We start from the raw sequence: 25380 nt of genomic DNA on the forward strand, positions 1-25380 counted from the left end.
TTTACTGAGCTTTAAAACATAATCCCAACTATTCCTGTTTCTTTGGGATTTATGACTTGAGCTACGATCCTCATTTATTGACTTGCATGTTTGTATATATGTATGGGTGCACATGTCAGTGTGCTTGAGGAGATCAGAGGACAACTTGTGGGAGTCAGTTATTTCTTTCCACCATATGGGTCCTAGAAGAGTTAGTCCATTAGCCTTGGCTGCAAGTGCCTTTACCCACCAAGCATCTAGGCACAACCCTTTCTTTGGTAAACCAGGCAGTCTGTCTGTTTTGAACACTTTGAGGAAAGTCACTGCAGTTGCTAGGACAACTACAACCACACCACTACTGAATTCATCACTCTTGAGTCAGGAAGCCTGGCTCTAGGCAACATCCACCAACTGTAGAAGATGCCACTCTAGGCAAAACATACCTTTGCGAGTTTTAGATTATCCAGCTTACCTTGCAGCTATTCTCACTCAGGGACAGAGGAGGTGGCTGGAGTTTCAGAGTCACCAGGAGCTGAGGGCTCTGATTCTCTCAGAAAGCTCAGAGCCAAAGATGGGAAGACATGACTAAGAACTCCAGTGACTCAGCAAAAACATTAGTGCAGTGAGGCTTGTGATTGGTAGAGCCAGAATCATATGCATAGCTGTGCCTGGTAAAACTATAATCTGTGCATAAGCATGCCACAATCTTCTTCTTGCTGTATAAAGCAGGCAATTCTCCACTCGTTGGGCTAACCTGGGAAGCTTCTTCTACCTATTAGGTATTGCACCATTAGGCCCTAATAAAAGTATCTTGTGAATGGTCTTTTGCCTACATATGGTGTGAAAAAAAAAACCAGTGAGAAGCCAGGTGAAGAGTTCCAGAGTTCTGAAGGCTCTACTACCATCAGAAAATCCAGAGCTATATCAAGAGTTGCCTAAGAATTCCAGAGAGTAAGAAGCTAACTATAAAGTTTGGTGGAGTTACTGAATGTGGAGACACTGTGACTACGGATGAAGAAGCTTAATATGGGAGCTGAGTCTACAAGGACTACGCATCCTACTGGCTAGAAGACTCTGGAGAGAGCAGAGAAGGGTTCAAGAGGGGTCCAACACCATTTGAGAGCTAAGTTACAATTCCAGCCACTAGGTGTTGCTTCTCATAAGCCCAGGGTAGTAAGCTTCTGCCTTGAGCAACCAAAGCTTTGAAGGCTTAGAACCATAAGCTCCTAGTAGTTCTCAAGACTTAGAGAGCTAAGTGTCTGGATTTAGAAGCCTAGCTTGTGAACCTCTAGAACTCAGGCCTATCACCACTAAGGGGACTGTCTACCTAGCCATGTTCACATAGAACAATATGCCCCCTCCCCCATCCTGGAAAGCTGTAGGCAACACCCTCTACTCCCAGCCCCATTGTACCATGTAGTCAGCAGTGCATTTGACTCAGAGGTACTTCTTGGGCAAAGTTTGGATTACAAGGCAGCTAGCGGATGAGCTAGCACAATACATCTATGGGTTCTCAGAAACAGGAACATGTAGGGTTTTCTGACCCCTGGAGCCATCCAGATTAAAACACAAGTCCTCTTCTTAGGTAGCTCCTAGCTACAGCATTGAGGGCTCACAGGAAGATGATGTAAGAATTGTTTTCAAAGCAAGGCTACTGTGCAGACTTTAGGTTAGCTATCTAAACCGGGGTGGATTGTGAAACATTCCAACAGCTGGGATTGCCAGCATCCACACTGGCTGTGTGAGCTGAGACTTTTTCTCCTGTGTCTCTACAGAGGGGCAGCTTTCCTTTTCTGTTGTGAGTGAGGCAGGGTCTGCAGGTGTCAGAATAATTTTTTTGTTTTTTGTTTTTTGTTTTTTTTTTTTTTTTTTACTGTAACTTTGTCCCAGGCCTCTGAATTTCACAAGGTTCTGATGTCCTTCTCTCAACTATCCCTCACCTGAAAATTCAACTATACATTTGTTTGGGTTTTTTTTCTCCACAAGAAGTTGTTGCTAGGTGCCTCTAGTTCTCCATCTTGCTATTCCTCATAAAATGTCCGTAAAATGTCTTGACCTTGGCTTTCTCTTCTTCAGTTGAGTTCTAACAGCTGACACTTCCGCATGTATCAGCTGGGAATTGGATCCTTTCCTTTAATATTATTAGTATGAGGAATCAGTGGTGTTCCTTTGGGTTATGAGTCTGATTGGAAGCCAGAAAACAAAACCACACATATTGTACTTCTGGAAGCTTTGTTCTTTAATGAGCCATGGAGTGATTTGTTCAGCAGGCTGCTTTTGTGTAGCTATACAGTGCATACTCTGAGTGACGCAAACTGCACTTTATACAAATGTTTTGCCCCTTTCAAAAAAAAAAAAAAAAAAAAAAAAAAAGGAAATTACAAAGTGCTGCTGATTTCATCAGGAATGTAGTCAGTTCTGTGAGTAAGTCATTCTTATAGAATTCTTAAACAGTAAACTGGCATATTTCACAGGATGTATCCTTTTATAATACACAGTATTTTAAAATTGTACACTCACCATACTTATAAATTACTTTGAATCCATTAAAATAATATAATACTAATCTGTAGTCCACACCTTTCCTTTCTCGTAGTAAATACAAATACTTGGTTCAAGAGGTGCAACTCTTCTATGGCCTAAGAGGGCTGATAAACAGGCATTAAGAGTAGATGGGTGACAAGGTGACCAACCCATTGCTAGGGCTTTTTTGAAGTTTAAGCCAGGAGACCAGTAAGATCTAATACACTGGAGATACCCACTTAACACCAAAAGTGTGAGAATATTCCAGAAAAATGTGGTCTCCTGGGAATGCAGAAAGTCAGGTCTTCTACAAATATCTAAAATTTTTACTACTAAGGCCAGCATGGTGTTGGGGCACAGTGCTTGGAAGTTATCACAAGTATGTGGGTGCATATAACACACCATTCAACACAGAAGAATGCAGGGCCTACATCTATTTCCCCTCCAAGAATTTTTAAAGTGATCGAGAAAGCCATTTGGACAACTTTCTCTAGTTAAAACTCTCAACTTCACACACCTGAGAATCCTTCCTTCACTCTAGTTTATTAGTTACAGCTGAAAACACACCTCACAAGCATAAAGGTAGAACAATACAACCTTGATGTGTCACCTCATGTCAGCACACTTCTGTGGCACTGTCTTGACTGTGAGACACAGAATAGTCTTCACACCCTATGCAAGGTAAGAGTGACAGGTTTCCAAAGCCTGAGAGTTGGCCCTAGTGACCTGTGCCCTTCAACTCACATCCTTTTGTCTCTCTTAGTGTATATGACCCAGAGTGGTCAGATAATGGAAATGGCAGGAAGTAGAAATATGTGCAAACTAAGCATGTCACCTCTCTGAATCCTGCCTGCATTTACGGTAAATTGCTTCAATCTGTGATGCAAAATGCATTTGTTTCTGCTACATTTTCTATGATACATAGCTACAGACACATATTAATGGGTAAGAAAAACGAATGTAGGAGTTACTGTGGACTAGAAATATGTGCTGTAACTAGAATGCTCTGAAGTTCACAGCACAGGTTCCACATTCTGAGCATTCTGCTGCTGCCACAGAGTGTCTTTTGGTGCATTTTAAGATTGAAGAAAGGCAGCTAGACAGCCTTAACAGTGAACCCGATGTGAAACTGTATCATGAGTGACTGCAACCATGTTGCTATGTGGTGACTCAGCGGCTCTGATAAGAACTAATGGAGCAGAGCATCTGACACTACTGAGTTATGGCTTCGTCTTTGTCAGACCAGTAGTGCCTGCTAACCCAAGAACAACAGCATTCTTTTCCTCAAAGGGGCCTACACTTTGCCGAGACATTCTTACGATTGTGTGGATTTCCCCCACCCCATCCTGGCGGCTTGTTAAATGATTAAAAAATTCACAAATCTAACAACTGAAAAAAAAAAAGGTTTTATTTAACTTTATTCCAATTCAGGTTTTAGGTCCCTGAGAAAAAATTATAAAGTCTTTAATAGTGATTACCTAGTTCCTACAAAGTGACCTATGTAGGTAGTTTTTTTTTCTGCAGCCTCAAATTTACTTTATAGAAATTAAAAAAAAAAAAGTGAGCTGTAAAACTTTAGGTGGGAGAATGTGTGTCAAGTGCTGGGTTCCAGGACATTCCTCTGAAACAAAGGAACCTGTTCTGAGCCAAGTGGAGAGCAACAGTTACCACCCAGTAGCAGCTACTTTCCCCAAATCATAAACCAGACTGTGTAAGCGGAAAGGCCCAAAGCAGCACCCATCGTATCACAGCCACGCTGGTTTCCTTTACAACAGTTTCCAAAAGTCTTATTGTTAATGCTTGAGGGATATAAAAGTTAACATTTAATGAATGACCATCATCATTGGGGAGATTTTCAAAGCTTCCTTCATGTGTCTCAACGATGAACCCATACCAGGGAGAGGGAAGACTCCAGCCACCATGAGCTGCTGTGCAAAATACTGCTCCAAGTCTCGTCTCCAGAGCCGGCCAATGACCACTGCAACAGTGGCATGAGGTTCAGTGTTGTGTAAGAGGAGAGACCTTGCCTTAACAAAAGACTTCTATTCCCATAACTTCAAACCAAAAAAAAAAAAAAAAGAAGAAGAAAACTAAAATTCAGGTTATAGATGGTAAAAAGCTCTTTTTGTAACAGTGCATGTGGTAGTTAGACAAAATGTATTTAGTGACTTTAAAAATAAACATTTCACATACTCAAGAAATGGTATCATGTTTCACTTCACATAACATTATAAATAGCAAAAACAGAGTTCTATTCCCACAATTGCTAGTACATGATGATTCTGACATTATAACTTATAGAAACTACCAGTGATGAAAAGATGCCCTTACTTACCCCTCACCCCAGGGGTGAATGGCTTTCACCACCTGTCTAATGGCCTCTTATCTGTAGGAAGAAACTCCATGGGAATAAAGGGGAAGCACAAGGTTAAAAAGAACTAGGCATACTATACATGTGTATTTACAGTAAACTTCAGGAACAAGAACATTAACAAAAATAGCTTCAAGTAGTCCTTGATTTTTTTTCTCATCTAATACTGATGGTCTGAGAAAAGAAGACAAAAATTAAATAGATCATATTAAAACTTTCTAAGCTTCTTTTGGCAGCTTTTTCTATAACACTCATGCAAAGTTGTATGTGAGTACTCGTAGAAAAGTGATGACATGGTCACATCTATGGTGGTACTCCACCAGCAGATGAACAGGCTCGGATACAGTCTTCAGTTTAAGTCTATACAAAAAGAAAAGCCTGGACCAATCAGGATGATGCCTTCACATTTAGGAATTACCTAAATGTGTCTGTGACGTATTACAAACAAACAAAAACCTAGAGGAGTCTGATCTAATAATCAGGGCATACCAGTACAGTATGGCTACCAGAACTTTATCCCATGAAATATATTTGGCAGGAATTAACCAGGAGTTAAACCAGCACTGATTATAATACCAAATATAAACAAGAGACAAAGCATGGCCTCTTCACAATATGACCAGATAGCTGAGACACTCTGGGCTTAATGGAAATTAGTTTATGTTTCCAAAATATAACCAAGTATTTTGTAATTAAATTTAAAATAGAGGGCTTAGGTGTTTTGCTTATAAATCCTTGGGGAAACTTTTGTATTCTATCACAGTTCCTAACTATTCCAATACAAACTCAAAAGCTTTTGCTTTCATAGTTTACAGAGGTTTGTATGTTTCTTTAAATGCTAGAAATGAGAGCATCCCTCAGGATCACAATAGCCCCCTAGTTCAACAACTATCTGTGGGAAGGAAAAAGGAGGTGGGCAAGAGGCAACTACTGTTGGCCAAAATACCCCAGGTCCCAGGTGGCTTTGTTTAGTGGAATCTCAAATCAAATACAGCAGCCAAGGCACAGCTGGCCGATCCCTAGCAAACTTCAAAGAGGCCACTTCTGCCAGAAGCCCAGTGATCCAGCACATAAACTGTCTGCTAAAACAAGGCAGGACCATTAGGACTGTTACAAACAAGGTGACCGGAAGAGGCCCCAAAGATGAGATGTAGGGACACATCTGTCCATTAGACCATAAACTCATTATTTCCGAACAGTGGTAGCTGCTGTGTGGAGCTGCAGTCTGAGTCCACAGTTTTCTTTCGGCCAGATGTGACTGTCCCCTCTGGGGTCTCTTTGGTTTTCTGAGGTGAGTTTTTCACATTCTTTAGTTTTTGTTTGCCCTTTTCAGGGTTGAAGGTTCCTCTGCTGATGAACTGAGGCCTGTCTTCTAGGGATTTGGCTTGGCCTAGTGGTCCTTCCGTTCCCTGGGCCTCACAAGCTGAGGCAGCTCGGTAAAATGGAGACTTGGAATAAATCTGAAATCGCTTTCTAGTGCCATGAGATGATGTAGTGTTTGACAGACATGGAGAAACGGAGGAGCTGACTGAGTCCAGAGAGTCTGGCTGCTTCCTTAGCTGCTTTCGCAACTTGCTTGAAGGCTCAGACTTGCCAGCGGCTTTCAGGGAGCTAAGGGCAAAACTTCTCTCTAAAAACAGAAAATAAAGTTGTACAAGATAGTGTCCACCTATGCAACATCATATAATGAATAGAAGCTACTGTTCACATGTGAAACTGAATGGGTAAAAAGTCCTGAGGGTCTAGTTAATCTAGTTTGTATAGAATCATTATTTTAAAAGCTATCTTGGAGCTGGCCTCAAACTTAGATCTGTCTGTCTTCTGAGTCTGGGATTAAAGGTATGCACCACCAGACCAAACCTGAGAAAGCTTTCTTTTTAAAACATTAAAAATAAAATTATGTATTTTTACGTGTGTGAATGGTGTGCCTGCATGTGTGTATGTACAACAAGAGCATGCCTGGTACCCTCAAAGGGGCATCAGATTTCCTGGGACTGGAGTTACAGGTAACTATGAACTACCATGTAGGTACTGGAGACTGAACCCAGCTCAGAAGTGCAGTAAGTGTTCCTAACCATCTTATTCCTTCCTTACAAAACAAACTGTATCTCTAGTCTAATATATCCATTCATTCAATATCTCAAAAAACGGTACCTTCAGAATCCATATTCAAATTTTCCGAGCTATCAGCAGTCCCAATAGAAGCCTCAGACTCAAGGGTTTCATCATCAGAGGCACGAGGTTCCAATACAAGCATCTCAAATGTTAGTTCTTCCCTATGAGACACAATCAACAAATCCATTAATATAATAGGAGAAAGATGACCAGAAGACATTCTACAAAAGCAAAGAAGTTAAACAGCAAAGGCATTTCTTACTGTCTCACCACGGTGATGATGAAGAAGATTTATTTACAAGCAAAATAATAGGAATGGATGAAAGTACAAGGTGATAACAAATCTATGAGGCTGGGGGTGGGCAGGCTGTTTCAACTGCTGAGATATTCTGATGAACTCTGGACTGAATTCAAGATTCCAAATTCATTCATTTCTAGACTTTAGTCTCCTCATCCAGAAAACAAACTAGATTGTCTCTAAATTTCATTTTGGCTCTTAAACACTATTTTCAGTTGAAGCTTTACTAACTAAACACAGACTTTATCTTCTACTTTGACCATGTCAAAGCTTTTGGATAAGTAAAACATTGCTATTTTCTGACCTGTGAAGTTTGTATATTTCTGGCTACAGTACATTCTAATTTTTTAGGCTCACCTACCTATTTCAGTAACGTCCCTTCATATCTTGCAGTTACTAAGATTTGACTTCTAATCTTATTTTCTTAACTAGGGCCCTGGCCACAGTTTGAGCAATTTCTGTTAGTACCTTTAAAAAAAAAAAAAAAAAAAAAAAAAAAAAACTCACTTCAAAATCCTAATACCAAAATAACTTTATGTCTCCAACGGTTTTCCTCTACATAATTAACTTCCCCCAATGAACGGATCACATAGCTTGTCAATTCCTATAAATAAGCCAGCTCTGAATCTAATTATTTCTCCTCTTTAAATAGCCTGAAATCTGCAGATCATCTTTTCAAGGACAGCCTTCTCAGTAGCTTATTCTTTCTAAAAGCACTCACATCCTTGAAACGTATGCTTACATTTCTGTACTTTCTCTCTCCTAACAATTTTGTTTTTAATCCCTCTGTATCTTCAATCTCCTGTTCATCAGGGCTGAGGGTAGGCCGTCTTTTCAGCCCTGGCTAGTAACTACTGCCTCACTTTCCCACAGCTGAGGCTTAGCTGCTTCTCAGCTGCCCTAAATTACAGAAAATCCTGATACTAAAGTTTCTCCATTCTTCATGAATCAAGTTCTCAGACTTAAGAGTTGAGCTCCAGGGACTCAAGAAAAACTTTAGGAATTCTTAAAGAGTAATCAACATCACTGAGAACGAGTATATAGTACCTTCATATTCCTTAGGGGTAGTGTCAACCCCCTCCTGCCAGAGTGATGATGGAGATAACAAAATTTCTTAACTTTCTCTTTGAAATCACAACAGGTTTCTCTACCCAGTACCCCAGAACCCAGTACTACAGGGGCTGCCTTGTTCTATCTAGGCCCATGGTCATACTGATTTTTAAACAGTAACATTCACTCATGAAACTGCAGCTATCGCCTATGCTTGAAGAGGACTTTGTCTTACTTAGTCAAGGGACTCTTACTCTTCTTTTTTGCAAAACCCATCTGTTTATGGAAGCTGGTCCCTGACCTGTCAGGACTATAATACCTCATCTTGGCTCTCCACTGTCCATTGCCTGATGAATCTGGACTAAGATGGCAGACCCTATATATGTGTACCCTCCTTATTCTACGACTACTCAGCACCAAGATTCCTATACCATGGAATTTCCTTCCCTGAGGTGAAAACTTCCACAATTACCCTTAGTACAAGCAACAAGTCTCTGTCAATTCCACATAGTGCTTGACACATGAGATATTTGATGAATAAGGAAAGATAAAGGGTAGAAGGAACAACCGATATCCTCTCAGGGCACTTACTTTTCTTTCTGTAGGTTCTCAATCTGCTCGGTCAGCACTTTCTCCTCCTGCTGCATTGCTGCTTGCTGCTGGTCTGTGATGTCAGTTTCCATGGCTGTCTCAGTAGTCAAGGTCTCTTCTGGGACATCAGACATGGAAGGCAATCGGACTATAACAGGGGAGGATGGACTTGGATAGTTTCCTCGGTGTATACGCCCTTTTCCCTGCAGAGAGCATTCATTTTAGGAAGTAAACTAAGTCTGTCAGTTTTATGTTGATCACTGTGGATAACGAGTGTCCTTCCATCACGTCATGAGAATGATAGGACTCAATGGGCAGAGGATATTTAGCAAGATATCAAAAATCCAACAAATTAGGTTAAAACAATTCGATCAAGAACACTGAAAAAATGGACAGACATTCTAGCTCTGGGTACTAAGAACCACTGTGCTGAGATGAGAATCTTCTTTTTTAACCTAAGCTGTATACTAAATAGCTTCAAGCCAATTAACTGAATTCTATGATCATAGGAGCCAGATTTCAGGTGCTCAGGAGCCACAGGCAGACAGTGGCTGCCACACTAACACTGAAGGTACACATTATTTTCAACATTATAGTTGGAAGTTCTGACAATGCTTAACAGTGTCAACCTTGTCAGGGCAATCTCTCTGGGAAGATCAAAGAAACATGCCCTGAAACTTAAGTTTTGGAGGAAAAAAAGTCATATGAGAGGTTGCTATTGTAATATGCTTTCTCAAGAACTTTCTATTCTTGAAATGAGGAAGGGAAAAGAAAAAAACCTCACTATTTTTTTTAAATTGGTTTCCTTACTTATAACTTTAGTTTCTGGCAACAGCTAACTAAGTTTAAGAGATTAAATCTTCTGCCAGGAAAAACTAGATCAATATAAAAATGAACACACACTTGTAGATACTGGATATCGAACGGGCAGAAAAAGCTAGCCCAGCAGTTACTGCTGATGTGCAATTTCAGAAGAGGCGTCAAGAATCTGAGCAGTACTTTGGCCACACTATAGTAACAGTTTGGAGCCTCATCTAGCCTGTATATACTTTATAAGTCTTTATTAGAATAAATTCATTATTATTAATGAATTATCTGTGGCTGTTTTGTTCAACAGTGGCAGGGGTGACTGTGGAATTTATGGCTTACAGCATCTAAAATACTTACTCTATGACCCTTCAGAGAAAAAACTTGCCAACCCCTGAAGTACAGAAGAAAAGGATGAGTTCCTGCCCCACAGAACCTTCAGGCCTAACACTGGGATCTCAAACGTTTGGATTCTAGACAGAAAGGTAAAGTGAAATTACTACAGTTTTAAACAAATGGAGTGGCCTAGCTTCAAGTCATCTGAAGGGTGTGTGTGTGTGTGTGTGTGTGTGTGTGTGTGTGTGTGTGTGTGTCTGTGTGTGTGTATTTGGTATACAAATGTTAAGCTTCTAAGACTGGAATAAAATGATACAACTGCTAGTGCCTAAGGATCTGTAGGAAAAATAAAATTATTCTTTGTAGGTAAGCAATGTCATCCCAGGCCTCAAAATACTTTCTACAAATCATTTTCAAATCAAAAGTAACCAGGAATTTAAAAAAAAAAAAAAAAAAAAGATAAGACAATGCAAATGAAAATTGGTAAAAAAAAAAAAAAAAAAAAAAACCACAGAAAACAAAACTCTTCAACAACTGTGGCTATCAGAAAAACTTAAAAATAACCTGTTCAAGCAAGTGGGAAAACATAATTTCACTAAACAAAATGAAAGTTAGATCCGAAGAAAATCCAGAATCAAGCCAGGAGAAACAAATACAGAAGAAAAATTTCATAAACAATGGGAAAAGAGAAAAAAAAACAGTAAAAAGTGATCCATCATCTGTTTAAATACTATGTGGATATGAGGCAGAGACAGTAGACATTGATATGAGAATATGACATTCTCCAGCAAGAAAGAAATACCCAAGAACAGTTAGAGATGCAGGAATGAAAACACACAATGACCATGTGTATTATAATACAAGATGTTTTGTATTTAAAATCTACAAATAGCTAAAAAAAAATATGCTAATAGCAATGAAGTCAGACAATGACTAGCATATTAAAGTCCTTGCACATTATCTAGGAAAAAAGATAAAAAGTATCAATTAATGGGCATTGAAATGATGTGACCTTTAGACTAAAGGAATCTAAGCCCTCTAACAGAATGAAAAAATGAGATACTACCAAGGGGGAGGCAAGAAAAAAAAAAAAAAAAAAAAAGAACAAAGGCAGCCAGAAAGGAAAAGGCAGGTACAAAACCTATACAATAAAACAGATTTAAAATATAAACGAATACTGGCTGCTCTGGCAAAAGACCTGGGTTCAGTTCCAGAATCTACATGGTGGCTTAGAACCATTGTAGCTCCAATTCTAGGGCATCAGACACCTTCTTCTGGCCTCCGCATCTACCAGGCATGCCTTGTGGTACACAGATGTACATGCAGGCAAAATTTTCATACACATATTTTTTTAAATCTTAGAAAAATCAAAATATAGTATCAAAAATGTATATAGATAGATCAAATATTCCTGTTAAAATTGAAAAACTATCAGAAACATAATATTTAAGGGTTATGTATAAATTTATTCAAAATGGTTGAAAGCAGCTGAGTGTGGTGGCTCCTCTGTAATCCTAGTACTTGTGAGGCTGAACTTGAAGCTATCTATCTATCTTAGACTACATGAGTTCTAGACCAAGTTTACAGACTTATATCTCAAACAAAAACAAAGTTAAAAGAAATTAGTGAAAAGCTCCTTAATCTCAGCACTCCAACACTTGGAAGGCAGAGGCAGAAGAATCTCTGTGATTTTGATGCCAGCCCAGTTTGGTCTATAGAGTGAGTTCCAGGACAGCCAGGACTACACAGAGAGATATTATCTCAAAAAGCTAAACATTAAAAACATAGCATAAAGTGAGAAGTGTCATTTATAATAGAAGTATATTTCTCAGTGACTAAAGCCAAAATTAGGAAGATTATAGCATTTCCAATATATATATCTACAGCCATTTCTTAATGGCTTCAAAAGATCTGAAGTAAATTAGCAGCAGAAGATGTAGACAAAGCTGTAGTCAGTACCAAGGGATTAAGTATATATGCATAGTAAAGTATAAGAGATCTAACAGAATTAAAAAGGACTACATCCCAATTTATTTGTTTGTTTGTTGGTTTGCTTGGAAGGTTCTGACTATGTAGCCCTGGTTAGCATGGAACTTACTATATAAACAAGGCTGGCTCAAACTTACAGAGATCTACCTGCCTCTGTCTCCCCAATTCAGAAGGATTAAAAGCATGTGCCGCCATGCATGACTTAAGTTGTTTTTACACAAATTGGTAAAACATTAACAAGGTCATTTAAAGGAAGGAAATTATAGGACAATTTTACACATAAACAACAGCAAAAAGCTTTGATGCATTACAATACTGTGCAGAATGTTCTAGTTTCTTTAGAAAAACAAAGAGGAGGTTCAAGGACTATATAAAAGGACAAATAAAACTCTATTTTAAATGACACAGCTGGGAAACCCAAAGGAGTACTCAGAACAGTCATTAGAGAAGGTACTTTAGCAAAGTCACAACACAAAAAACACCAACGTAAATTGGGTATTTTATGTAACAAGCAACAAAAAAACCCCTTTATAATAAAATTGATATTATATTTTAAAATGTTACATGATAATAACTAAACTTAAAGATAAGATCTCAACATAAAATAATAAAACACTTAAAAGAGCTAATGATATATATGGAGAGATTATATTCATGGATGGGAAAATCAATACTGCTGAAACATCAAATCTCTAAAAAACAATTTACACAATGCAATCTCCAAAAACAAACACATAAACAAAAACCCCAGTGTTCTGTGAAGGTGACTTCCTATTTTGTATGACAATATGAGTCACAAGTAGTAAAAACTGAAGAAGATAGGATGACTCTTTAAACCTCTTTAAAGTTTACTAAACTCTTTAAAGTTTATTAAAAAGTTGAAGTAAATGGGCCAGCGAGGTGGCTCAGTGGGTAAAAGCATTTGCTACACAAGGTTGGCAACTTGAGTTTGATCCCCAAAACTCACATTAAAAAGCCAGATGTAAAAAAGCCAGATGCAGTGACTTGCATCTAGAATTCTAGCATACCTATGGTGAGGCAAGAGGCAGAGACAGAATTGTTGGGACGCTAGTCTGGAGTAAGCAATATGACAGAAACAGGAAAGACCCTGTCTCAAAAAAAGGTTCCAGGAGAGAATGGACTCCCCAAAGTCCTCTGCCTTCCGTACACATGCTGTAGCACACCAATGCCTCACACACAGCACAGTAGTACTGTTAGTATGATAGTCAAAATGAGGCACTTTAAAACAGACCAGACATATAGACAAAATAATGAAGCTTTGAGAAGATGAAAATGATTATAACTATAGTAAGAAAAATTATTAAAAATACATCAAGTAGCAATAAAACTACATTACTAAATTAGTAATGTACTAATTACTAAAGTTACCTCTGCCCTCAAGACAGTTTTGTTTACTTACTTTTTTTTTTGAGGCAGAGATTTATAATGAGAATTTCTGAAAGCCAGCAGGCTGGGCTTCGACTGGCAATCATCTATCCTCTACTTCCTAAGTGCTAGGATTGCTTGTAGATGCACCATGCCTGGCTTGAAAGACACTTTTAAGATGGTAGAAAAAAATCAAACCATAAAATGGAAGATGCTAGAAATAACTGATCAAAAGATTATATGCAGGATTCAGAAAGAATTAGAAAAAAATTAAACCACCCAAGTATAGAAAAACAGAAAAGTACATTTAGCATGTTCACAAAACAAAGTATCAGAAGGCTAAACCTATTTGTGCACATCAGAGAAAATGAACAGAAGTCCAAATTTAAGAAGTAGCATGCAATTTATAATGACTAAAAGTATATGTGGCAATATAAGTACTGGGGAGGTGGTGAACCATTCAGAAATTCCTGTACACTGCTAATTGTAGTTCAGCCATTTTGGAAAATGTTGAAACTATATCCCATGACTCAGAAATTCCACCCTTACGTATATACCCTAACAAAAGGGCACACACATTGCCTATTCCCCCAGACAAAACCCTACTGCTCATAAACAGTACACTGGATAAACTGGCGTGTGCATTCTGGAACAGGATACAACAAAAGTAAGCTGAGCCACAACTAAGTAGGCCGTGGATAAGTTCTTATGTGCATAAAGCTAACATCAGATACAAAATAATCCATATTAGACAACTTCATTCGTATGTGGCTCAAAAACAAAACAGCACTGTGCTCAAGGATACCAATTTTGGTGGCAAACAACAAAGAAAGCAAGAGAAATACTTGCTGCAATAGTCATTGAGTGCCTGGTCTGTTTTCTAGTACCCCGTTCAGATTTTGACCATCTTATATTGACAGTACCTACTGCACTTGGAAGACTCAGGAAAGAGGACTTGAGTCAAAGCTGCTTGAACTATGCAGTGAGAAAAAAAATCAGAAACAGAGAGCTCTGACCAGCATATCTAAATTAGAATGCTGCAAGGCTATCCCATAGTTGGTTTCTAAAACAAAACCACTGTGGTCCAAGTGCTTTAACACAAAGGATCCTAAGTAAAAATACTTCTTAAAAGTTTACCTAACAGTTCGATTTTTCCTTAAGATTTAAGTAGGTAACAATGAAGATGAACAGAAAGTATACTACAGTGCTAAAATGGTTATGGCCTATGAAGAGAGTCTGCTAAGGTTCTGTAATGATAAAGGACACAGGAAGGAATAGTGAGATAGAACACATGATATAAACTCAATATAAGCCTGCATAGTTGAAGAATGATAATGAAATATGGATTCTGAGTATGTAGGAAGACACTTCCTGCATGAGGAGTTATGATACTTTCTGATGATTCAAGAAAGTACATGTAGGGGGAGTGTCTGTGGGTTGAATATGTCAAAAGGAAGAACTGTGTAACGTCCAGATAGAACTAGACATAAGTAGCTGGAAGCACACATTTTAGAATCTTAACAGGAAATTTACTCCAAACAGGAAAGGTAAAAGAAGGTCAAAGATCACTGTTGCCATTCATAGAGCCACCAAAACAGGTAGGAACTGAATCCTTAAGACTATGTCTGAGGGATCTTCTTTTGTAGGAAGAAAAGGCCCTCTATCTGAGGTTTTCCTATCCGCCTTGCATGGTAGTCTTACATAACGTCCATGCTTTGTATGATATTGAGGAATGAGCTATCTGTTGTAGTAGGTTTTGAAGCTGATTCAAAAGTTGTATCCCAACACCTGTAAGTATACTTCATCTCAAAATGAAAGTTAAGAAAGACTTTAAATACAGCCACTGTATGCTTGTATATCGCTTCAGACTTTCTGTGTAGGAGAGTAAACCAGCCATGGTATTCCTCCCACCCCCAGCTGAGACTTGAACCTTGGGCCTCAAGTGTGATCAAGGCAAGTACTCTACCACCAAGTTTCTACTTCTAGCCTTGGTCTACTGGCTCTGAACACAGTTCCCAGGTTTCCAGTAAAGGTGTGGATGCATTCCCAAAGGATCTACAGTGTGGACACTGCTTTTATAATACTGCTAAGACACCATTTGCCCTTTCCACTCATTAACATTTACACTAATTAGTTAAAAGCAAAGCAATAGTGGGTAAAAACAAACTGCTGACACCTCCACATGATCAAGGTAATGGTACAAAACTGTACTACTAGTATGACTGTCCCTCATAGTCTTTAATACCATGTATTCACAGGTAAAAATTAGTTTTGTGTATCAGTTAGGTCATATCTTTATTAACCCTTAAGGGCTAGGCTCACTGTTTTTATTTGTGTGTGCTAAAATGACAAGTGCAACATGCTGAGGGTTGTCCTAGTAAACAGTGTTTGTACAACCACCTGAATAACAAATCGAACAACTTTGCTGCTTTTATCTTCAAACACTGGGATATTTGATCAAGTATAAGTATTCACATATGAGTATGTTGCATAGATTTTGTTTGACCCTATTTAAAAGGAACCCATTATTTCAAGTGACTTTTTTTTTTTAAATCAATGATAACAATTTAATCTTTCTAAGAAACTATTCAAGTTTTGGAAAAGTTTTGGAAAACTTGTAACTGCCCTGACAGCTTCCCACACCACTTCAATGCCATCAGTCAAAATTTAGACAGAAGATGCTGAATCCCAACCCCTTTAACAAACCTCAATCTCCAAAAATATTACATTATGATTCTTAACAGTAGCAAAATTACAGTTATGAAGCAGCAACAAAATAGTTTTATGGTTGGAGGTCACCATAACATGAAGAACTATATTAAAGAATTAAAGCATCAGGAAGGTTGAGAAGCTTAAATGGTACTAACAATGTAAGGGAGACAAAAGATGTGGTAGGACTGTCAGGAGAGTGAATTTGGGGCTACGACTCATCTTCAGTTAGACTACTGACAAAACAGTAGTGTAAAACAGTCAAACAGAACTGCTACCCAACACTGGAATGGCATGCAGAATTCTGTTTAACCTACAACCCCCAAGCCCCAGTTAAAGGTATAGTCTCTAAGGAAGTGAGAATAAAGGACATCCAGGTTATGACTGAAATTTGAATATATAAAGTGTACTTCATCTTAATGGAGACAGAAGCATTGGAAAGAAATGTAATAGTGACATATTGCTAGGCTGACAGTCCATGGGAAAGGGCAGCTTTATGATAGAATTGACAGTTACTACACAGTTACTAGTTACTAGTTACCAGTGAATGGTATCTGTAGCTATAGATCAACAAGTACACAGAGGCAAGTATTCTAAAATTAGTTTCCATATAGCTTGGTGTTTTAGCTTTCTACCTTTCCATTTCTCCTTTGTATAAACATTGTTTACAAAGAGGCAGCAAAAACAAAATCTTTTCTGACACTTACGTATCTAAGAGCCATATTTCTACATCTTAGAAGACAGCACCAGAGTCACAGTTATGAGCAGATACATAAGCATTATTCACGGCAGATACTGAAAACCATAACAGGTATTTGAAAATAATAAAGTAGATTTGCTAGGAATGTAGCTCATAGAGCAGAATGAACTTGATACCTCAGTATCTTTGACCTCCACCTTTAAAGATTCAACCAAAACACAAACTCTAAAGGAGGATTATCTGACAAGGAAAACCAGCGTATTTCAAATGAACATTGTTCACCTGCATAACACAAGAAAGGAAAGTGAAGGACCTAAAGAAAGAGATGAAGAAAAAGGCAAGTGAAGGCTGATCAAAAAGTGGGCCCTGAACAAAGTTTGAACATGTAAGGCAGACAGGCAACGGATGACTGACAGAGCAGAACAATTCCTGGATGAATGAGACACATGATGTGAAGTGACTGTGACACATTGCAATATTAATACATACCGAGACTGAACTGCGGGTAATGCTCATAAATCTAACTGCAATTAGTACAGGTTTCTGGATTAGGAAGGACATGAAAAGGAAAGCAGAAGGTTAGAAATTACATGTCATTGCCCCATTAAAGAGAAGGCTAAATTTTTCAGTGGAATGAATGTATCCATTTTCTGCAGTACTGAGGAGGAGGAGGAGGAGGAAGGGATGCACAGTTTTTCCACTTGCTTTGAAATAAAGTTTTGCAGTAAAGAAGCTCTTCCTTTCCTTCCTAGGTGGGTACTAATAGATTAAACCTCTGAATACTCAGCTAAAATTCTTAATACAGAAAATGTTTCTGTTTCTTCACAGTCTCAGGGAGCAACTCTGTCTTAAAGACAAGCACTCTACCAACTAACATAACACCTTAGGCCCAAATTTCACTTTTTAAGTATTATTTTCATTTTTAATGTCTTAAGAAGAGATTTAGATAGTATCCTATGATGAGAATGCTGGCTAGTTTTATGTCAACTTGACATAAGCCAGAGTAATTTTCAAAGACAAAATCTCTATTGAGAAAAATGCCCTCATCAATGGGCAAGCCTGTGGTACATTTCTTGGGATTGATGAATATGTGAGAGGGCCCAGCTCTTATGGCTAGTGTTACTCCTATGTAGGTAATCCTGGGCTATATAACAAAGCAGGCTGAGCAAGCCATAAGGGACAAGCCTGTAAGTAGCACTTCTCCCATAGTCTCTTCTTTAGATTCTGCCTTTAGGTTTCTCCCCTGAATTCCTAAAATAATGGACTAGAAAATCTAAACTGAAATATCCCTTCCCCCACCAATTTTCTTATGATCATGTTTTTGCTTGCTTGCTTGCTTGCTTGTTTGTTTGAAATCATAGTCCTAACTAAGACAATGAGTTTTATTTAATGCCCGGGAAAGCTTATGTTTATGTTTGTTTTCAGAGATCATCCACTAACCCTACCAACAGACTTCTGTGGAACATCTGTTCTGTGCAAGGAAGCTTAAATAGGAAAGGAAGAAGCAGAGTTATTTCCGAGTCAGTCTAAATACGATTATAATGGCATAGAAGAAGCACTTCTGGGCTCTAGAAAATATGAGTAAGAAAACTGGAAAGCTGGTCTTTTGAGAGATTTGCTGGGGATCTGAAGTAAGTGCCTGTTGTGATAATGTTATCTTACTGAAAGGAGGAGTAACAAGTAAGTAAAGGTTAAACTATTTCGTCAGTTGTTTACCAGAAACTCAGATCCTACTGATTCTTAGTTAATGGTAACTGGAGTTATCTACATAATTGCTGGTTACTAGTTTCAGCAGAAGACACTAAATACAAAAGTCAGTAAATGAAAAAAAAATATCACTTATCTCAAAACCCAACAACAAATCCTAAGTAAAATCTTTGATCATAGAAGACTCTTAAATGAAATTCTATTTTTGTATGAATCAAATGTTTTAGTTCATATTAAATTCCAAATGATCAAGTCCTCTACTGTTAGGAATCTTGGAAGGACTACCAAAAATGATAAGGCTCCGAGTAGGGAAAGATAATGGAAGGATGTAGAGAAAAAGTTAAGATAAAGTTAAGTTTTCATGCCATGGATAGGTATGGTAAGCAGGGAAGACTATAAGCCACCAACTTTTTATTCAAAATATTTTAAAACTCTGCACATTAAATATACTCTACACATAACTAAAATAATTTAAATATCATCAGATATTCATAGCACCTCTGTGCCTTCTGAGAAGTTCCTTTTGTGCATAATCCATATATGTCACAAACACATAGTTAAAAAGAAGTCACAAGAAGCCTCCCTCTCCCGCCTTTTCACTGTGCTCCATATTTTGCATCTTACCATTGATCTACGAATCAGTGATAGCCTGGTCTTTGCTTTATTTTCAGCAAATTCCAGGCTACTGATGTCTTTGAGGCGAGCCTTATATTTATTCATTTGTTCTACAACTATCAGCTCCACACATCTGAAACAGGAAGAAAGAAAAAACTATTATAAGCAGAAGTAAATCAAATGAAATGTTGTATCTCTAGATAAAACTACTTTGTAACTAAGTGTCCTAGACAGATTTGGGATCCTTTATTTTATGAGCTCCAAGAAAATTCAGAATGATGGTTGAGAACTCTATCTGCACTTTAGAAACCAACTAAAAATAGTTATAAATCCTAATACTCAGGCTATAATCCCAGGTCAATTAATAAATCAATTAATGAACCTGGGGATGGGACTCAAATCCTTACATTTTCCAAAAGCTCCTACTGCAGTCAGATTGAGAGAAAACAGAAATTAAAGAAAAAAAATTCAGGGTGAAATATGAGAATACTGAACTATTACATCCAAAGGAATTGAGTGATAAGATCATGATTACATTACTACATTCTTTAAAGGGAGGGAGGGAGAGATTGATGGAGGGAAGGGGGAACTTGACAAAAGAAAAATCCACTTAAAAACTATAAGCAGTCCTAAATTGAAACAAGCTTTAGAATAACGAAGAATCTGCTTAAATGCACTGGAACTTATGAAATCATTTACTATGTTTGATATTTGGATAAAATGGACTACTTTAACTAAGGTCTTCTAGAGGTGAATGTGGCTGGCCTTACGTGGTAGTCTTACTGATATCCTGGACACTTTGTAGTGGGTCAGTAGTGTCAGGGCAACGGAGAATGCAAGGTGCAAACACAATGGCCAAAGCATTAGCGGACATTCGATTAGTGTCTTCCTGTAGAGCAATCCTAAGGAATAAAGCAAAACCAACACAAGTGAAAAGAGGATAAAATAACATGATCTTGAGAAGGCATGGAAGAGAGGACAATATGCCATCAACCCCATAGTATTGCATAGACAACCACCTAAGCTTAAGGAAGACACTGTACACTTCCTAGAGCTTTACCTGGAAAATAGACTTTTACTACTCCCTGAAACAGTTTGGGCCATAGGCCAATGTATAGCATACTAAGAGAAGTCTATAATCTGCTGCTTAAGCCCAACATCCCAATACGTCTGCAGATGCAGAGTTGTGCAGGTTTTTTTTCTTAATTTTTAAAAAATGATTTATGTGCACTGGTGTTTTGCCTACATGTGTGTCTGTGTGACACTGTCAGATCCCCTGGAACTGGAGTTATAGACAGCTGTGAGCTACTCTGTGGGTACCTGGAATTGAATCCATGTTCTCTGGAAGAGCAGCCAATGCTATTAACCTCTGAACCATCTCTCTAACCCCTAGAGTAGATACTTTTAAGGCATTTCCAAACATACCCCACATCTGACCAGAAAGAGGGTTGTATTTCCAACCACTGAAAAAAAATTTACACAGGGAAGATATCTACTACTGAAGCCTTTCATCAGTCAATTCCTGAGTATAATCTGAACCCAGCTCTCACAAAGTAGGTTATGTTCAGAGACAAAAACTCTTCTAGCTAAATTTGTCGAAATGGCTGTTACTTGGTGCCACCATGAGGTATGAGCTGCTATATACATTACTTTAACAGTCACTCAATTTAGCAGATTAAGAATCCTAACCCCCTATGGGTTTACGGCACAAAGTTTAAAAACACAGAAAGGTGTTTCATTGAAGGTGAAAGGTGTTGTTTTTTAAGCATTGGTAAAGACCAAACCAAGGGCTTTGTGCATGCTAGGCAAGCACTCCACTGCTAAACTACATTCCTAAGCAAAGCACTGTCTTTATATATTCAAGTTCTTCATTTAATTGTAATCCTGACCACAGCCCTCAAAAGACCAGGCATATGGGTACACGCCTTTAATCCCAGCATTTGAAAAGTAGAGGTAGCAAGATAGCTATTAGTTCAAGTCCAGACTGATCTAGACAGTGAGTTCCAAGATAACCAGAGATACATAGTGAGAACCTGTCTTGAATAAGTTACCTAACTAGATGAAAGATAAGGCGTTCCAGTGTATTGAGATGAGTTCGGGAGAGCTGATCAATTACAGAGTACACACCACGGATTGTCTCCTTTCTTTCCTGAAGGCCTAAAAAAATGGTAAAAATAGCAAGTTATACTGAATATCCCTGTTACATGCTGTATCTTCTTCCTGGATGGAAACTCTATAGCAGAGAATGATGGCTCTAGTTTGGGGAGGCAGAACCAAGGTTCTAAGCTATTGGTTCCCTGTATTTGAATTCCAAAGTTGAGTTTGTTCCCCCAACAGCCCTTGATGATAGCAAGGACACAGGTATTCTAGTATTTTAGTCATTATGTGACAGACTAGTTTTTCATAAAATCAACCAACTGTTTTATATAACTATAAATTCTCAGGTCCTAAATACCTCTATGCAAACTTTTACCAATATACTACACAGCTAAAGCACAGAAACCATCTGGTATAAAATAGACAAGACAGCTTCCGACCCAGTTCTTGCTTAGATTTACAAATGAATGAATGTTTTAACCCACCCTAAAGTCTTCTACTTGATATTTTAGTGTTTTAATACCCACATCTTTCAGTAACTTATGAGAAGAAACAAAGTGGCTTATTCAGAAACTTTAAAGAGTCTATAAGAAGTTAACATTCAAATAGGTAATAATAAATTGGCAGTTTTGCTTTAACTGTCACAAGCTTAATTTAGGACCCATAAAGGCTAATCTACTTACTATAGGAGGCCTTAATAATGAATATAACACATGACATTGCTTTATCAATTATAGGCCTTTCCTTTAAACCCAAGAAGCTTGTGCTTACCCATAGCTCGAAGGAATTCTTCATAGAGTTCAAAAGTCATGAGTGGATTGGGCAAATCACGAAGCCATTGTTTGAATACACTTGCAATGACATGTATGTTATAGTCATCTAGGTTTACACTTTCAGCATCTATTTAGAGACAAGAGTTAGGTAACAAAGCAAACATGTGAAAGATTTAAACAGTACACTTCACAAAGTAAACCTCCTATAATGTATACATACATACTTTCTACAATTTCACTCCATGCTTGGAATTGCCATTTCTAACCATAAAGGAATAGTGTTGGTGTCTGTGTTTTCTAAATATGTTGTAAACACAAATGTAAAAGATCACGTTTTCATGAAAGAAGAATCAAACTGCTGCAGAAGTGTCTATTTGCTTGCTTTTGATTTTTGTCCCTGTCTTATAGATTGGTCTATGTACCACACTCTTGAGTACTAATGCTTGCAAAATCCAAGGGAACTAATTAAGTCATTCTTAAGAGATGAGAAGGCAGGAAAATGTGATGGAAACATCTTCATCCTGTTTTGCTGTTGCACAGTTCAAAAGTGAGCCAAACCTGACAACTGCCCCCAAACTAGTGTACACAAAATTCTTAAAGTGAGAATTTATCAAGTTTTATCAGGCATTTCCTGTTATTTTCATAATAATTCATTTCCCACTGATGGTGAGAAAAACCATTGGGGTTCTTGGTCACACAAAGACAACTTTTGTGTCTAAGTTTGGTTTAAAAAAAAACTATTTTCTTCTAACAATGATAACGAATGTATTTGGTTAATGAAAGCAAAGCCAAGCCCTTGTACATACTTCTGGGACTGAGCTTTACACTCGTTAAGTACTCAACTCACTATCAGTTTAAATAACTAAGTCCTCAATGTACATGGGCAGGCAGGAAAATCTACTGCAAAGAATCCTGTCTGTATTCAGGACAGTGAAGACTAACAGGCAGCACTTTAAATTATGGATTCAGAGAACACAGGATTGAATTCCAACATGGTCACTGGTTGGTGATATGTAGTTAGATGAACTCCTCTGTCAGCCTCGTTTCTTATCTGTAAATGCAGATAAATGATATCCCAAAACTGTTTCTGAGAATCTTTGTTGTCTTGGATCAACATTCTATTAATTTCCCTGAACCTACAATTTCTTCCTAATAAATTAAGGATATCGGGATCTAATTAGTGTGTCAAATAGATTAAGATCTTTTTTAAGTACCTAACAATACTTTCTATAATTGATACTGTTGATATACGTTTGATGAATTTACCAAATACAGCCAAAGACAAAAATGGCAAAGAAGTACCCCCCAAAAGTTCTGGTCCTATGATTAGAGAAGCAGTATAAAATAAAACTGAAATAACTTTCAAAATAAAAGCATTACATCTTGATTCAGGGCGCACTCTCTCACCTGTATCTAGACCTTGTCGAAGCTCCTTGATTTTATTAGTTGAGCCAGACTTGCGGTAAATACCTTCAGTATAAAGTCCATGCATTTCAATGTAGTTTATGAGCTTCTCTACCACTAAAGGAACAGCTCGGTCTTCACTAGTCAGACGGGACAGCTCCACCCCAAATTGCCGAGATGACAGCTCTGGATCATACTAAATGAAAGATAAAGTTTGTTTCTAAATGCATTCAAACACTATAGAACATCCTTAGCCAATTTTATTTCCCTACATTTATGCAGATAACCCTAGGAGTTGGGAGAAAAAGGAATTACGGTTTAAAAAGTACAAACTGATGAGCTAATAGATTCAAGCATCTTCTGCTGAAACTCCACACAGAAAACAAGACTAGAGGCAGAGGCAATGGGCTGCTACTTCCTTCCTATCAAAAATCAATTCTAGCAAAAACTGATGTTGTGTAGGAGAAGGGTGTTTGGTTTTGTATGAAAAGAAAAAAACCTTGAATATTTACCATGTACTTTGGAAAAATCACTGAATTTTTTTAATGAATTAACTTGCCAGGAATATCTAAAACACAAGAATATTTTGCCATTTCAAGGGTAAAACTTTATTAAAAACCTTATGTGCAGCTACTTTTAAGCAAAGGCTTTTAAGGGCTGGCCCACCATGAGTGTTAGCGATCCTTTCCTCACTTTAGCGGTGTATCTAATACACATGATTAGCTAGTTCAAGTGTCTGCAAGTCAACAGCTTATCACTGAAAAAATTTAAGTAAATCAGACACAAAAATGCCAACTTCTAGATCTCTAGGAACTATTTATCTAAATCTTTCTCTCCTTCTCTTTTATCTGCTTCCTCTAGCCTATTAATCACCTCCAACCTTCATCTCCCAACCAGTCAGCAAGCTTAGTTACTCAGCCTACCCTCTCTACTTCCACTTCTCAGCTGTGTCTCATCACCCTCTGTCAGCCTACAGGACTGCTCGTTTGAACTACCCTAACAGTATCAATACTAGTCTCCTCCTTTAACATAGCCTATACATGATATCTCCCTTACTATACTCAGACATTTTCAGTGTCTAGTTAGTATAGACAAAAGTGAAGTACATGCATTGTTGAGACTGATATTATACTTAAGGTCTTGAATTGATTTTGATTTCTCATCTTAATTGGCACATTTGTCATTCTAATCTAGGTACCAGGGAAACAAAAGTAAGAGAGAGCATTTCCCCTAAAACTAATGCTAAGATACACATTAGCATTTGGAAATGAGTAAGATAACAGATTTACTGGGTAATTACAGAAACACAGGATATAAAACAGCAAAGTCTGAACTGGGCAGTCACTCAGTACTGAGTCAAGCCAGTACTGACCTAGCTTGTTTGTGGCCCTGTTTGATCCCCAGCACTTGAAAGAAAGGAGCAATTTATCCTATCTCATAAAAACCAAACTCAAATTAAAACCACCCACCCAAAACCACCAACAACAACAAAATAGCAACTAAGGACCTCAAAAGAGACCTGATGCTTAGCACTGCTGTTAGGAAGCAGATGATACCTAAGAGAGCAAGAGAGGCTCAGGAAACGAAGAGGCATGGATGTGTGGTACTGAGCCATTCAGTATGGTTCAACTAAGAATAACAAAAAGCTAGCCAAAGGCTATCAAGTGCACTTGGGCTTTATTCTGACAGCTAAGAGACACTACTGGAGAATTCTAAACAACCACAACAAGAGTCAGTTTTCTGTTATCGTCCATCTATACATTTTACATGTCAGCAGTTAATTCTCAGAGAATTAATTCCAAATTTAATTGGAAGGATGTTAAACCAGTATCAAATAACATCTCTAATACTACTGCTAGGTCTAAGGCAGAATATTTAAAGAATGCACATTAAATGTTAGTACTTTCACTCCATCAACTTGGTTAAACTT

At 37.9% G+C, this 25380-nt stretch overlaps 1 protein-coding gene and 1 long non-coding RNA gene across 18 annotated transcripts in view; one reads left to right on the forward strand and one right to left on the reverse strand.

Annotated features, from left to right (window-relative positions):
• Window positions 1–25380, forward strand: part of LOC143439300 (uncharacterized) — a 104818-nt gene that overhangs the window by 7524 nt on the left and 71914 nt on the right. For 7 of the 10 annotated variants that reach the window (XR_013107597.1, XR_013107596.1, XR_013107595.1 and 4 more), the window contains 2 exons: window positions 10045–10219; window positions 18280–18485. This is a non-coding gene — a long non-coding RNA (uncharacterized LOC143439300). Of the gene's footprint in view, window positions 1–10044; window positions 10220–15312; window positions 15399–18256; window positions 18486–25380 lie in introns of all 10 variants that reach the window. The other 3 variants (XR_013107603.1, XR_013107604.1, XR_013107599.1) reach the window with 3 other exon arrangements.
• Myo9a (myosin IXA) overlaps window positions 2195–25380 on the reverse strand; it is a 173139-nt gene continuing 149953 nt past the window's right edge. For 6 of the 8 annotated variants that reach the window (XM_076925466.1, XM_076925465.1, XM_076925464.1 and 3 more), the window contains 9 exons: window positions 23454–23646; window positions 22045–22173; window positions 21228–21333; window positions 19947–20078; window positions 19186–19309; window positions 17344–17397; window positions 8928–9130; window positions 7028–7149; window positions 2195–6503 (listed from right to left, as the gene is read on the reverse strand). In XM_076925466.1, coding sequence (XP_076781581.1) covers window positions 6043–6503; window positions 7028–7149; window positions 8928–9130; window positions 17344–17397; window positions 19186–19309; window positions 19947–20078; window positions 21228–21333; window positions 22045–22173; window positions 23454–23646 — 1524 coding nt within the window. In that variant the 3' untranslated portion in view covers window positions 2195–6042. The remainder of the gene's footprint in view (window positions 6504–7027; window positions 7150–8927; window positions 9131–17343; window positions 17398–19185; window positions 19310–19946; window positions 20079–21227; window positions 21334–22044; window positions 22174–23453; window positions 23647–25380) is intronic. The other 2 variants (XM_076925467.1, XM_076925463.1) reach the window with 1 other exon arrangement.

This window comes from Arvicanthis niloticus, chromosome 26 (genome assembly GCF_011762505.2).
Source record: "Arvicanthis niloticus isolate mArvNil1 chromosome 26, mArvNil1.pat.X, whole genome shotgun sequence".
NCBI lineage: Eukaryota > Metazoa > Chordata > Mammalia > Rodentia > Muridae > Arvicanthis > Arvicanthis niloticus.